The sequence below is a fragment of the Macrobrachium rosenbergii genome, chromosome 14 (assembly GCF_040412425.1).
Source record: "Macrobrachium rosenbergii isolate ZJJX-2024 chromosome 14, ASM4041242v1, whole genome shotgun sequence".
In the NCBI taxonomy this organism is placed as follows: domain Eukaryota; kingdom Metazoa; phylum Arthropoda; class Malacostraca; order Decapoda; family Palaemonidae; genus Macrobrachium; species Macrobrachium rosenbergii.
In genome coordinates, this window is record NC_089754.1 from 32619704 (window position 1) to 32634153 (window position 14450).

General features: G+C 34.9%; 1 protein-coding gene across 4 annotated transcripts in view; it reads left to right on the plus strand.

The window, feature by feature from the left end:
• The window catches only part of LOC136845876 (zinc finger protein 26-like), a 37152-nt gene that overhangs the window by 5459 nt on the left and 17243 nt on the right, over positions 1-14450 (plus strand). For 3 of the 4 annotated variants that reach the window (XM_067116311.1, XM_067116308.1, XM_067116310.1), the window contains exons 2-7: positions 1670-1819; positions 2275-2415; positions 2943-3096; positions 3988-4189; positions 4471-4619; positions 5476-5579. In XM_067116311.1, coding sequence (XP_066972412.1) covers positions 1700-1819; positions 2275-2415; positions 2943-3096; positions 3988-4189; positions 4471-4619; positions 5476-5579 — 870 coding nt within the window. In that variant the 5' untranslated portion in view covers positions 1670-1699. Of the gene's footprint in view, positions 1-1669; positions 1820-2274; positions 2416-2942; positions 3097-3987; positions 4190-4470; positions 4620-5475; positions 5580-9178; positions 11337-14450 lie in introns of those variants that run through there. The other variant, XM_067116309.1, reaches the window with a different exon arrangement.

Sequence of the window (14450 nt, forward strand, 5' to 3'; positions counted from 1 at the left end):
CTTTGTTGTTATACGAAGTCTTTTTAAGTCGAAATATAACTTAAATACATCTCGTTGTGAAATTAATTTAGCTATTTTTTCATTAATAGATGACGATGGCCGTTTGGGGACGCTTGTATTGTGTAAAAAAAAATCAAGATTCCGTTCACTAGTTTCACTTGATTTCATCATAATACAAGCTTTATGTATTTATCATTTATGGGTGCAAAAATAGCAGTAATGTGTTTTTTCATGCCCAGTAGTTTTGATTAAAATACTTTCCAATTTTAATTACAGTTGAATTTCATCCATGTTGCTGATGCACGATAATTTATAGTCATTAGCAGCTTGAACATTGTTTTCTCAACTTCACCTACAACTTGCAGCTTAAATTTAGCAGTATATTTCCTTGCCGATCTTTTATCCATATCAAATACAGTAAGTGTATAATTTAAAAAATATATCAGTCATATTCTACTTACATCATTTGTACTAAACCTACGGTAATTGTCTTACCATACAATGGTTGAAATACATGCAAATCACATTTTGTTAACCGATTCGGTGATAAGCAAAACAACAGTTTCTTGGTCGGTTGTTTATGGCTGTATGCATTTACGCAAGAGTATAACGTTACTAAAAATACTTTTATCATTCTCTTTTACTTTTTTAAATAGAAGATGGGATAAAGAGATGGAGGAAAAGAAGTTGGTCTATTGTAATTTGGTCTCTATCACTGCCTGATTGTACACTGTTGCCTGAGCCCTCGTGAAATTTTTAAAAATAATTTATAAATATTGTCATATTTGTATTAATTGCTTACCCCATTGCAAAATCAAATTATTGTAAGGTGAATTATTGTAACTCGAGCACTGCCTGAGTATTTTAATAGTTTAATCACAAAAAGTGCACTTAGTCATGAAAATCAGATGAAAATACAGTAATTAGTGAATATTTCTTAGTGAAAAATACCATGAATGGGCGAATTTTCAGCGAATAATGCATATATATGTTCCATAGAGAAATCTGCGAATCGTGAGACCGCGAATACGGGGGGTTTACTGTATTTGAAAATTAGTACTGTAAATAATTTTTTATCATAAAAAATGTATATTTAGTCATGAAAATAACATGAAAATACAGCAGTAATTATTGAGTATTACTCTACAGAAAAATCCGCGAGTTAGTGAATTTTCTGCAATATATCTGGAAATAAGTTCTACAGAAAAATCCAAAGATTAACTGAAGCTGCGAATGCTGAACTGTGGTATAGCGGGGGTCCACTGTATTCCCTCTGAAATGGTTAATTCTTCAGTAAAGAGGTAGCCTAATCCCGACCATGTGACCCACCCCAACTCCTACTTTAGCTCCTATTTTCCAATGTTTTTCCACATGATTTTGATGATACAGTATATGTAATTGTGAGTGTTAGGCACAGCTGGTACCAGGAATAATTCTGTGTAAATGGCTCTTGATTTTTATGTGTACATTATTTTATTACTGTATTTTATTATAGTATTGGCAAACAGCATTGTACATACAGTAATCTTGTGACTCATACTAATCACTGTTGTTTTTGTTGAAAAGGGAAGTAATTGAGTTGAAATCATGACTCTTGATTCTGTTTTTCATCAAAACTATTTTACTATTATGAGATGATTATTGAAACCTCTCTTCTGTATAATTTCAGGAGCAATTGTTGCAGATAGTGACCAGAAGCATGGGTGAAAATGCAGACATTGCCGCCACTGTCAATCAAGTGGTGGAAGAAGCTAAAATGCAAGTTTTAGTTATTGAACCACCAAGACGATCATCATCCTCATCGTCACTAGTTTGCTTGGTAAGTTACTGTAAATTTGGTATCATTTTATGGCTTTGTTGTACATTTTTCATCGTGTGGAGAGTGTAATTATAGATAGTATTGAGACAAGTGGTAAATACCATTAGCAGGATGCTGATTAGTGAGACATCTTAAAACGATTGAATGAGTAGATGATTTTACATTGAGTATTCATTTTTAACCCCCACGAAAGAAAGTTCTTCAACAAAAGGAAGTTCTTCAAAGAAAATACACACTATTGGACCAAAGAAAATACACACTATTGGTTGCATGGTTCACATTTCCAGCACAGCATCATTATTATTAATTTTGAATCTGCCCACAGATGTTATCATAACCACCTCTAATTGTGCCATTATCATCTATTTGCAGATGTCCTTAATAATTGGTTTAATTTGATTTTCAGTACAGTGTGTTTGTAAATACTACATATTAGTTGTTTCACTATTTTTCAGATCTGTGATCGTGTTATTAAGAATTCAGCCGAAAACTATGTTGAAGACCTCTTCCAGGAATCAAGTGTTACTTCTCATACACATCAGAAACTCTCTGAGGTGCTGTCTTCCATAATAAAGTCACCTTTGGATAGTTCACAGGTAATTTCATAACTTATTACTGTATATGAAGCTTTTGAAATAGATTTGAATTTGAGAAGGACAAAACTTAGGAGATTATCGTTTGTTACAATATCCTTTACAAATCTCAGACACTCCAAGTCTTGGCACGTGCACATAAGTTTCTTCTCAAGTCCTCTGATGGCCAGCTGTCTCACTTCTTTAGTGTCTTTTGCTGTTTAAAGGCTTGCAGATTTTTTCACATAACTTTTAGAAAGACAGGACTGTCAGTGAAGACTTCCAGAAAGATAAGACTTGCAGTGATAACAATCAAATAAAATTATTCAGTTTGCTACTAGAAGTTTGATAATTGCCTTGGTTACAGTCCTGTTCCCTTATGTGCTATACTGTATGTTATTCCAAAAATTGTTTTGCTGCTTGAATGTTTTTTTTTTCATCTATTTGGTTGTTTGGATAAGTATTTTTCAGCCTTTTTTATGGTAGTTTTGGTGTTGTATTTGAATAGACTTACTATTTCCTGGATGTTACTGTTGATACATACATTTCAGGTTTTCTCGAAAGCCCTTTGTCGTAGATGCTTCAGGCTTCTTGATGAACTTGACAACATCCAGCAGAGATCAGTAATTATAAAAAACAACATTGAAGGATGGTACAACCGCACTCTTCTAAAGAGACTGAATGTCCCACAGCCTGCTGAAATGGGTGAGAAAATCATTGGTTTGAATACTTATCAGCTGTGAAGTACAAAGCTTCCAATTCAGTGTTTGTGTGATAAGTTTGATGGTACAATACCTATTCAAATTTTGTGCAATGATACAGAATCCATTGATAGGTTGCAGTTACCAAATTTAGTAGTTTTCAGATATAGATAGATATTTAAAACTTCAGTACTTGATATGATAAGTACTTTAAAACAAAACATTCAAGTTTTAAAAGCATCTTTAGCAATGTGGATTATGCAGTTTATCCAGACACTATTTAAATCAGAACCTTCAAAACTGTTCGTAGAAGAAAGAGGGCCTCACAGGATTAAAACCACCTTTGCATAAAAGCAGTGAAATGATGTTCCTGAAAGTGCCTGTACCACCTCTTTCATGAATTGAATATAAGACAGGAAAAGGAATTATGTGAAAAATAGAGAAACTTTAGTATAAATTAAACTGATGATGTGGCCATAATTTTTAATGAAATGTTTACAAGAGGTTTCCTATATATAATTCATATGTAATTTTGAATGATGAATAGGCGTTGGTGAAAAATGCTGGAGGAATTATGACAAGGAGAGATGTTTTAAGCTGCCTGACATGAGTGATACCATGATCATTAATTCTTTACTGAGTCATAGTATTAATAATCTTAGCAGTAGTTTAGCTACCTTTACTAAAAGTTGTAACATTGACAATGATGTTGAAGGTGGGAAAACTGTTACTTTGACTAGATTGTACGTATATTCGTGATGTCATTTTATATATATAGATTGACTACATGACTCTTTAGGCTTAAATTTCACTTATGTGTATGTATAATGCTAAACTTTGTAGCTTAGCTGTTTATTGTTTTGATTAAAATTAATCCAGGTCTCCCCTAAACTAGGTGCCATGGAGCTAGACCCACCCTCTGAAGATGAAGAATCAGACGAGAGGGTGAAACCTGACCCCATTGATGATATTGAGGATGATGACCCAATGGGAGATCACCTTTTGCCAGAAGATCAGGGAATAACAGCAGACGATCCAGAGTTCAACCCAGCATATGATTACGAATGGAGTAAAGGCCGGATAAGAGGCCGAGGGAGGTAAATACACACATATTGTCTGTAGGAAATAAATTATCGTGTGAATGGTTTTGAGCCGCTCAGATTTTCCTGCCCTACTGGATTGGGACATGATATTAAGGATCCTAGTTTGTGGAAAACTGAGATTTCAGGAACCAAAGGTTCAGAGGTCGTTATGTTAAGTAGCCAAGTGAAAATAACATTGGCTGTGCTTGCTGAATAGCAAGTCTTTAGATTTATATTAAGAAAAATGCTATATTTGTAACATTAATTCAAACCCTATTGATTTTTTTTTTCTCAAGGGGAAGAGGCAGGGGTCGGGGCAGAGGAAGAGGACGAGGTCGAGGAAGGGGTCGACCTCCAAAATACCCAAAGTCAGAGGGAGTCAGTGCCTCTGCAATGGGAGTGTCCTTAGGTGAAAAACTGGGACAACTTGTCACCAAGATTTTAGGTAAGTTGTCAAATGAAACCAAAATAAAGACCTAGATAGACAAAGAAACAAGTAAAAAAAAATGTGCCAAAGTTTCTTCTGTGCAATCAGGTTTTCTGTACAGCATATAATACTGTATGAAACTCTCAGCCATGGCCCATGAAACTCTCAGCTGTGGCCCATGAAACTTTCAGCCACAGCCTGGTGGTGGCCTATGTTGTTGACACCTATAGTGGTGCCAGATGCAGGATCATGGCTAACTCTAATCTTAAATAAGATAAAAACTACTGAGATTAAAAGGCTGCAATTTGGTATGTTTGATTGTTGGCGGGTGGATGATCAGTATACCAATTTGCAGCCCTCTAGCCTCAGTAGTTTTTACGATCTGAGGGCGGACAGAAAAAGTACGGAAGGACAGACAAATAGCCACCTCAATAGTTTTCTTTTACAGAAAACTAAAAAGTGTAAAGTTACAATCTTTGAATTTAATGATGCATTACCTTGCAACTTGCAGTGTCAGAATGTAAAAGCCTACAGATTTTGTTTTGCATAAAAGTGACACTCTTGAATGCCAACAATCATATTGTCAATTGTAAATAAGTTCCAAGATATTCTTTCCTATGGTATAATTTATTGAATGGAGGAGGTAAAGTGTTTGCCTGTGCCTCCTTCTGTTCAGTACAACAATTTTATAAACCAAAATGTTGAAGATTCTAAGGTAATTTTTGCTATTTATTTGTTGTTGATTGAATGATGAACATTCACATAAAATATGTTTTAATTGTTAGTGTTGTCCTGCATTCTTTGTTAACAGGGACTGGGTCATATTGGCTGTTTATAAATTATCCGTGGATAATTTTTTTACTTTTTCTTTCAGGGAATGATGCAGAAGAAAGGGCAGCTGAGAGAGAACAGCTAACTTCTACGTCCGACAATGAGGAAGCAACGGCAAGTGCCAAAGATGATGGATCTTCTGAAAAGGTATGGTACAGAATTTTCATTTGCATAGTGCGTTTATGGGCTGCAGTTCCAAAGGATGATTTGTAATTAGATTCATGCTATTTTTATTACCATATTATATTTATTTCATAGATATTGTATGAATTTATTTAATTTGAAATTTGTTATAAAAATCATTCCAGTGTTCTTTTGTATTGCAGCAGTACAAAGCACTATGCCAGTTTTTATTACTGGAGGGCAAAATTTTTTGTTGCTCTTGTTTTATCATTGGCTGTTAGGGATGAAGTTTTGCAAACTTCATTAAAGGAAAATCATTCCTAGTACAGAGGCCATCAGTATAGTATGGCAACCACATAAAAGTAGTTTGTAATATGAATGTAATTCCCAGAGAAGAGAGCAAAACAGTTAAAAAATATGGTAGAAAGTTGTGTTCTCATTTATGGTAATGGGATTGGTTATGCTTATAATGGAGACTTAAGTACAGAGTTTATCATTGCCTTAAATGTGTTAAATTTAGCATATAATATTATATCATTACACTGTCCAGAGTAGATGAGTAGGAAGTGTCCAGTGGGCCTGGAATGTAGACCATGGCTAAGTTGACAGGTTCAGTCTACACTAAGAACAGAAAAGTGGCAACCTCATCATGGTAAAATTCCATGCTTAAAAAGTGAATATCTATAAATAAACCACTAGTAAAATTGAAATATTTACCTTGGTGTGTGTGTGAATTTTACTAGTAATTTGAAAGTTCATTTTGACTTTCCTTTTGAACTATTTTCTTTGTGCCTTCTTGTTTGATGATTGTTCTTTAATGAGATGTGTAAACTTGGAGCAAGGTCAGGTTAAATCATTTTTATAGATAGGTGGAAAAGATAAACAGAAAAATGCAGTGGAGTTCAGGGACAAGGGGATTCTGGAAGGAAACTTAGTACCATCTGCAGGAATGTGTAAAGTACACTGTAAGTGGTATCCCGTATATGGCCTCAGAAGATGGTCTTACAGATTACTGTGTGGTGTTACCTTCAAGAGGTTCAGATGCACTGATGACGGTGTTTACAGCTTGGAGTATACACTAGTCAGTAATGCCCTCTCTTTTGCTTGTTTTTTTTTCTTCCTATTCCGTCTTGACTTTAAAAAGTTATTTCAGTGATTATGCCAGCATTTATGAAGATGAGAGATCTTGCATACATTGCTTTTGGCTCATAGCATTCGATGTAATCTCCAATGATTATGGTCTGGTTAATATGCAAATCACCTCATCTACTTTATATACTTTTGCATGGTATAGATGCTACATTTTTCTCGTTGCATATAATAGTGCCCTTCTCTAAAACCAGTAAATCAAAGTGCTCATTGAAGCTTGATCATCAGGGAAGCAGCTATATAGAATTTTCATCCAGAAATTACAGTGTAGCCAGCTGCCAGAGCATACACACATGAAAATGCACACACACTTTGAACAGTCAGCTTTAGTAAAAACCTTGGAAGAGAGATTTTGTACATTATTGTTAATGAAAGAAAAATTATATGATTGCTTGAAAAGGGAAAGGTATCAATGCTTAACACTGATGAAAGATCAATTGTAGTCTTGGAAAACTTCTGTTCTTGACTTCAAAGTAGAAATTAATGGTTCTGAAGGAAGGCAGCAATGGTTTTTAAATACTTATACAGTATGATAATTCATGAAACCTTATATAGTACTTAGATACTGATATTGATATGAAAATTATTAATAATAAATTTCTAACTAGTCTGATAAAAGAAGAGATTTTAATTTTCAAATATAGGACTGCCTGCTTTTCACTCTCATACATTGCTTGATATGACTTACAGAGTTATGTAAATACAAATTTTTCAGTTTGCAAATATTTTTATGAATGGTGAAGATTATATTTTTAATAGTCAACTTTTTGTTAAACTAATTGATAATAAGCTTCCAACATGGTTGCTGAAGAAACTTATAAGAAGCTTAAAGAAGTCTTGTACTGTCGATAAATACAACATCAGTAGTAAGTTAGATTGTTTAATTAAGTTTTCAAGTGTCTAAAATTTTGTATTTTATATATATATATATATATATATATATATATATATATATATATATATATATATATATATATATATATATATATATATATATTTAATTATATAAATATAAAATCCTTCTCGTGGTCAGGTCGACAGTGGTACTTCGTTCTTATTAGTGAACCCAGGTTCGTTTCCCGCAACCGCACATCATAATTTCTTCATATTTCTTGCACTTGGATCTTAAGGCTTTGTGGTGACAAGCATATCCAAAAAAGTGCGACGAAGTCGAGAAAGTTTAGAGGGCATTGTGGCTATTACAATTACATATGTATCTGGTAAAAAGTGACCAGTAGATTCTACATATACAGTATTGAGTTAAGTATATAACTACCTTAACTCTCGTAACTATTATATATACTGTACATGTATTATGAAGATACATTATGTATACTGAAGACTTACAATGTAGGCTATGATAGTGGTAGTTGTATATATATGTATAGATATATAAAATTCATTCTGGTAATTATTTGCTTATACAATAGTACTGCATTTTATATTATATTGTTTATATTTGTATAATAATTTTATATTGTAGTCACCTTTATTACCCACAGGGTATTAAAGTGAACTTAATGATGGGTGGTACAAGGAATGTGTGAATGTACATGCACCTCTCATACATTTATGTTGTCCATCATTGACTTTATTTTTATTTTCTTTACTTTTTATGACTATTACTTACAGTTTATGTAAAAAACTTACAAGTTTCCTATGATGTGGGTAGTAGTTAAAACTCATTAACAATTAACAACAGAACAAGCAAACTTACCAACATATTTTATTTAAATGCAACCCTAACATCAGAATGCAAAGCATAAAACAGTACTGGTTGCTCTTCCTTGTATGAAAAGGAATGCCAGTACTTAATAATTATGTTAACAAACTACCATCCACAATGGAAGGAAAACTAAACAAATTGGTTGACCATCTTTTGTCTTCAGAAAATAAAGGAAAAGTTTGTGTAATCCCTTTGCATGAGTGAAATACTTTTCACATGAATTGCAAAGAGAAAGAATTTAAATTTAAATGAATCAATAATTCACGAAAATAGATCATAAGATTAGTTAACACTTTCACAGCTGCACAAATAATGACTTACAGGTGCCCAAGACACTGAGATTCCCCCATGCATAGACAGGATTACCTCCAGCTAACTGCTGTTTGTTCTCTTTCATTTGAAGAGGGACTGCTGAAAGGCTAATTATAAGTACTGGTAATAGGTTTGTGGTGAAAAATATTTTGATATCTAGCAATATTAACCTTCCAGGATGTTTTTTTTTTTCTTTTGAAAAATCCGTTGGATACTCAGATTTCATCTGAGTACATTATTGGTATCTTTTATCTCATCATTTTAGAGAGGACCCCTATATTTAGCTTTATATGATAGTGCCTGTATCATTATCTGTGAAGACTGTTATTTAGCATTAATGTGAAATACAGTTATTGACTGATATGCTGTGGAACTGATCACCACGGAAAGGTTAATGTTTACCTGTTGGGACTGATGTCGATGCATTGTGTTTCAGGAACTAATTGAGAAGTGGAAGACAGTAGATTTTGGTGCATGTCTTCAATGTAAATGGTGCAAATTTTCATCTCTGTCAGAACAAGAAATGTCTGCCCATGTCTTTACTCATGCACCCCATAAATGTCCTGAGTGTGGCTTAGCACTTGCCCGTCCAAGTGCATTAAACCACCACTTGAAAACTGTGCATAACATAGAAACAAATATAGATAAGTACCAAGAAAAGTCATATGTGTGCAGTACTTGTAACAAAACATATGCCTCTGCTGGTGCTCTTCATAGTCATAAGATTAGTGCCCATTCAGGAAAAATATTCTCGTGTAAAGAATGTGGTCGCAAGTTTAACCATCCAAAAAATCTTGCCAGTCATGTTGTCAGGCATAAAGAAAGGAAAGTAAAGTGCACAGAATGTAGTGCATCATTCTATCTACAAAATGAACTTAACAAGCATGTAAATCAAGTTCACAGAAAATGTCGTCCTTACTTTTGTGCAGATTGTGGAAGGTCTTTTGTTCAACGTTCAGTCTTAAAACATCATCGCATGGTTCACTCAGACCATTGCCTTTTGGTGTGTCCATTATGTGGAAGGACGTTTAAGCACAGAAATGCACTTAATCATCATTTAGACCAAGAGAAAAAATTAGGCTGCCAGGCTGTTGTACAAAGTGTTGGTGATGAGGGACATGGGGCTTATGAACATTTTGTTGATAGTAAAACGTCACAGACCCCCAGGTATATGCAGTGTGTCGAGAAAAACAAAGACTCTGATAAGCCTAAGAAAAGCATAAAAGAACATTGCAGCAGGCATGTCAATTCTGAAGACCCTGTGCAATTAAGTTCTCCTACGTTAACAACATCTTTACCACTGGAATCAGGGGACACATCAAGCACCTTCAATATAGCATCACAGGAAACTGTCAGTTACCCAGATATTGAGCTTTTCGAAGACTCAACATACGTAGAACCATTCAGTTTAGGAAATTCATATGGAAATTCAAATGACCATGTCATGTTGGTTGCTAATTTAAATGAGGATACGACTGGAATAGCTACTTATGTCTTAGATAAAGAAACAGATGATACATTAGAGATTGGCAGTTTTAAGACACAAACAGATCTATCAGGCTTGAGTAATGAGCCTGATATAATGGAAAATATAGAATTAGCAGGGACAAAGGTGCCTGGCATCACAAACTCAGCAGAGGGAACAAGTGGGCTGGACTCAGAGGCTGTAGTAACCCAGTATATTAAAGGAAACATTTCTGACTGTTGCGATCTTGGAGATGACTTCATATGTGTTTACGATTCAGTGAATTGTGATGTGTTGGCTGCCAAAAGCTCGTCCCATAATAATGGTAGTAACTAGGTCAGTCAAAAGGAAGGATGCTTTTATTTGTGTGCCTATTGAAGTATGTTTTTTATGAATGTATATTAGATGACGAATTTTTTTTCAATTAAATGAGCATTATGGGGAAGACAACAAATAGTCTTTGAAATAGTAAAAGGGAGGGTTAATATTTTTCAGTATACTGTACATTCATTTGTATGAAGCTACCAATCTACTTCAAGGGAACAGAATGATAAATTGAAGAGGAAATTCTTTTTCAGGGTTTGTTGACATGTCAGTAATGTAAGCTTTTATTTTTGTGGTACTGAAAGGTAAAAATGTAGTAAAATATCTCATACGAAGTACAATACCTCATATAGAGAAGTATCCTGTTTTGCTTCTATATTCATTATAAATATGGAAAAAATTATATTTTTAGACATTGCATACAACGTATGAAGTTTTATTTTTTATACTGTATTAATTTTAACTAGGGAAAAGTGCACAATATTGAACATCACATTGGCAGTTTCCATTGTTTGGTTTTAAGTGCAAACTGGAAACCCATATAATTAATTTTAAAAAATTATCAAAGATAAATGGTCTGCCTGTCCCCAGTGCTTGGGCCTTAGGTATAAATACCATAATGGAGAAAATTACTGTTATGGTTGGCCTGTAAGACTTATTTATGAAAATTCAGGCCAAGTGTACAAGTTTAGCCTGTGGGAAATGAGCAATCAGTTTCAGTGACCATTAACAAATTCCACCTTTAGTTGTAAACAGACTACTGTGGTCTCTTATAATGAAGTTAGACTCAACAAATATAAAGAAACATGTTACTTAGCAATTTGGAATGCTTGATTTCATGCTACTTAGGTAGTATAAAAAATTGAATTACTTAGCAATTTGGAATGATTGATTTCATGTTACTTAGGTAATATAAAAAATTGAATAGAATCAAATTAAAAAATAAAAAATTTAGTAAGTTCCATTTGGGAGGAAAATATACTGTACCATACTTTACTGTTGTCAGTAGCTGTTATCCAAATTAACAAAACACACCAGTCTGTTTTCATACAAATGTTACAGCATAAAAGTTTTTATATATTACCCACTTAGTGAGAAAGTAGCATCAACAGTTTTAAACTTGATTCATTATGCATGAGCATGGGTTATTGTGATTCTGCTAAACAGTCTTGCATTTGCTATTATTAAAAATCAGTAAACATTATCTAAGGTGGCAATATACATTGTACCAGTTATTTTTGCATCAGACAAATATGTAATTGTACGTGTTTTATGTAGTGATATATGTATCAGGCAATAAGCTTCAGCATTTTAAAACATAATCAATATGTATTGGTTATTGTCTGACCAAAATCAATATGTATTGGTTATTGTCTGCTGGTCATTGTGTTTTGTTAGCAGTCACCAGTACCCTTTAATTACGGTTCTGGTAGGATAATATTGTGTGAAGGAAGAAGGAAAGAAAGAGTTTTTAGGCTTGTCACACAGACATTCATATGGTTGCTTACGTTTGTTAGCATGATTACGTAAATAGACTGGAGTGCAAAACCTTTTTTGATTCACCACCAAATCATTACTGTACTTAAAATTAGCCATTTTCATAAGCTGTCAGTAGTTCAGGATGTTTCCATCCTTAACTAAAGAAAAAGAATGGCAGTCAGCTGGTACTACACATGCATGGATGGATCCCAGGGTCTCCAGTAGCAGTAAGAATCATTCTTTGTGTTGTTCATTTGTGTATTTACTAAACACTTGGAAAGTTCCCAGACACTATTTTGTATTTGTGGCACTCATTTCTGAGACTGCATTAACTCTTTTGCATTTATATGCTGTATTAGTATGTTTTTTTGCACATTTGAATGAAGAAATGAACAGCAGTTGACTAATCACATGGTTTTCTTCCAGTGCCTTTACATAGATGGGAGGGGATAGAAATGGATAAGAATGTGTTGTATGGTCTCTTGTACCAAATCCAGCACATGTAGTTGAGACTCTTTCATCTTGCTCAGTCCCAAGTTTGTGATGGGAACCTAGAACCCGAGTTGATGATAAAAAGACTTGAAATTTCGTTCCTCTCCCCATGTGCATTTGAAAGGGATGATTGAGATTAGATGCTTTTGTGACCTGTGCAAGCTGTGATATTATCTGATTATGAATTAACATCTTAGTCATGAGTATCAACATCTATTCTTTAGTAGCAGTAGGCACAAGGCGTCCGAGAGTACCAACAAAGTCAGGACAAGTCAGGCTATTACCCCATCCCTTGGAATAAGGAATAACTTGGTTGCTTAGGTACCTAGGATATATGTCTGGTGTTGCCAGACTACCTTATATCTTTTCACTTATGGGACACCTTGGACACCTCTGTCTGCACTGTTCTCCTCCCTTCTAGTTAAAGCCTGTCTTCAGAAATTTTTGAGGGCTTGGAAGGCCATTTGCATGGAACACTAGCTTCTTGCAGTTGGATTTCACTACTTGATGGAGGTCCTCCTTCATAGTCTCAACTGGTTACCTTCAAGTCTTAGGGCTCCAGTCTGGAGAAATGAAGGTTCCTGGTGACAAGGTAGTCTCCATGTTGCAGAAGGGGACCATTGAGGAAATTCACCAGGAGAGGCTGGGATGCTACAAAACCTGCAGGACGTTAAAGCTCAATTATAGATCTCAGTTGTTTGAACAAGTTTCTTTGTCTGACTTCCTTCTGGAAGGAGGCTGTGGGGTCCATTAGGAGATTGGTGTGCAGAGGGGGCTTCCTGTTTAACTGGATGACTGGCTGTTCTTGGCTTTTTCCAGTCAGCCTTAAGTCTTTTCTTGGGTCTGCAGATCAACATGGAGAATTTAGACTTGATAACTTCCATGCAGGCAGATTGTTGAAGAGTTGGCTGCCCATACAGAATAGAATCTGTCATCCCCAAGATACCATCCTGGCATTTCTTTATCATCAGTTCCATGATGTATTCATAGCAAAGGCTATGTTTGGGTGTGTGAGCATGTTCATGTAAAGATCAAACCTCCTATTTTACTTGTGCTGTACTGCTTAGTGTTGTAGGGTATTAGCCAACAGATATGTCATCAATAAGTATGTGAGATGTGTCATCAATAAGTATGTGAAGTGTGGAGTCTTAATTTTCACTACATATTTCACATACGTGATTGCTGCCTTAGCCTTCATATGTTGCTGATGTACAAGTTGGCTGCGTTATTTGTTTACAATCTCAATTTGAAACTTTTTGGTTAGAATCAGTTTCCTAATTTTGCACTAGGATCACCAAAACAGAGTCAAGAATTCTACAGTAGACTTCATACAGAACACTTGGGAACAACAGAGATGAGAGATGATGTGGCAGGGATATTTTGATGCACCATGGCAGAGATGTAGAGGCCCAGGCCCAGAGACATGGAATTCAGATTAGTAGTGTATGAAGCACCAGGAGCACCAAGACAGGAATGAATATGCCAAAGACATCCCATTATGCTTAATGAATATTTTCACTTGCTGGGTTTAGTTTCAACTTGCTGAATGTTAATTTAACATGAAAGGACAGATAGTGCAGATACAAAGAGGAGGTAAAATGTTGACCTGATGCAGGATGACATCTGGAAGGGATGTGTACCAGTTCAGTCATAGGAGAACAGAGGAAATGAATATCTGGACATAGTAGTGCACTGGATAGATGAGCAGACAGTACAATGTACAGAGAGTATCAGTAGTATTGACAAGCTGTTAAGCACAGATATGCTGAACAGCGTGCTGTCATAGGAGGAGCAGATTACCATTTGCAAGATTCTTGATACTGAATATTGTACTAGCATGCAATTGCTCCTTATTCCTCCATAAACAAGAGTCAAAATTACCCTGGAGACAAATTTCATCTACAAGCAAGTCTTAGGCACTGGGTTAGATGAACAGTAATGTTCCAAG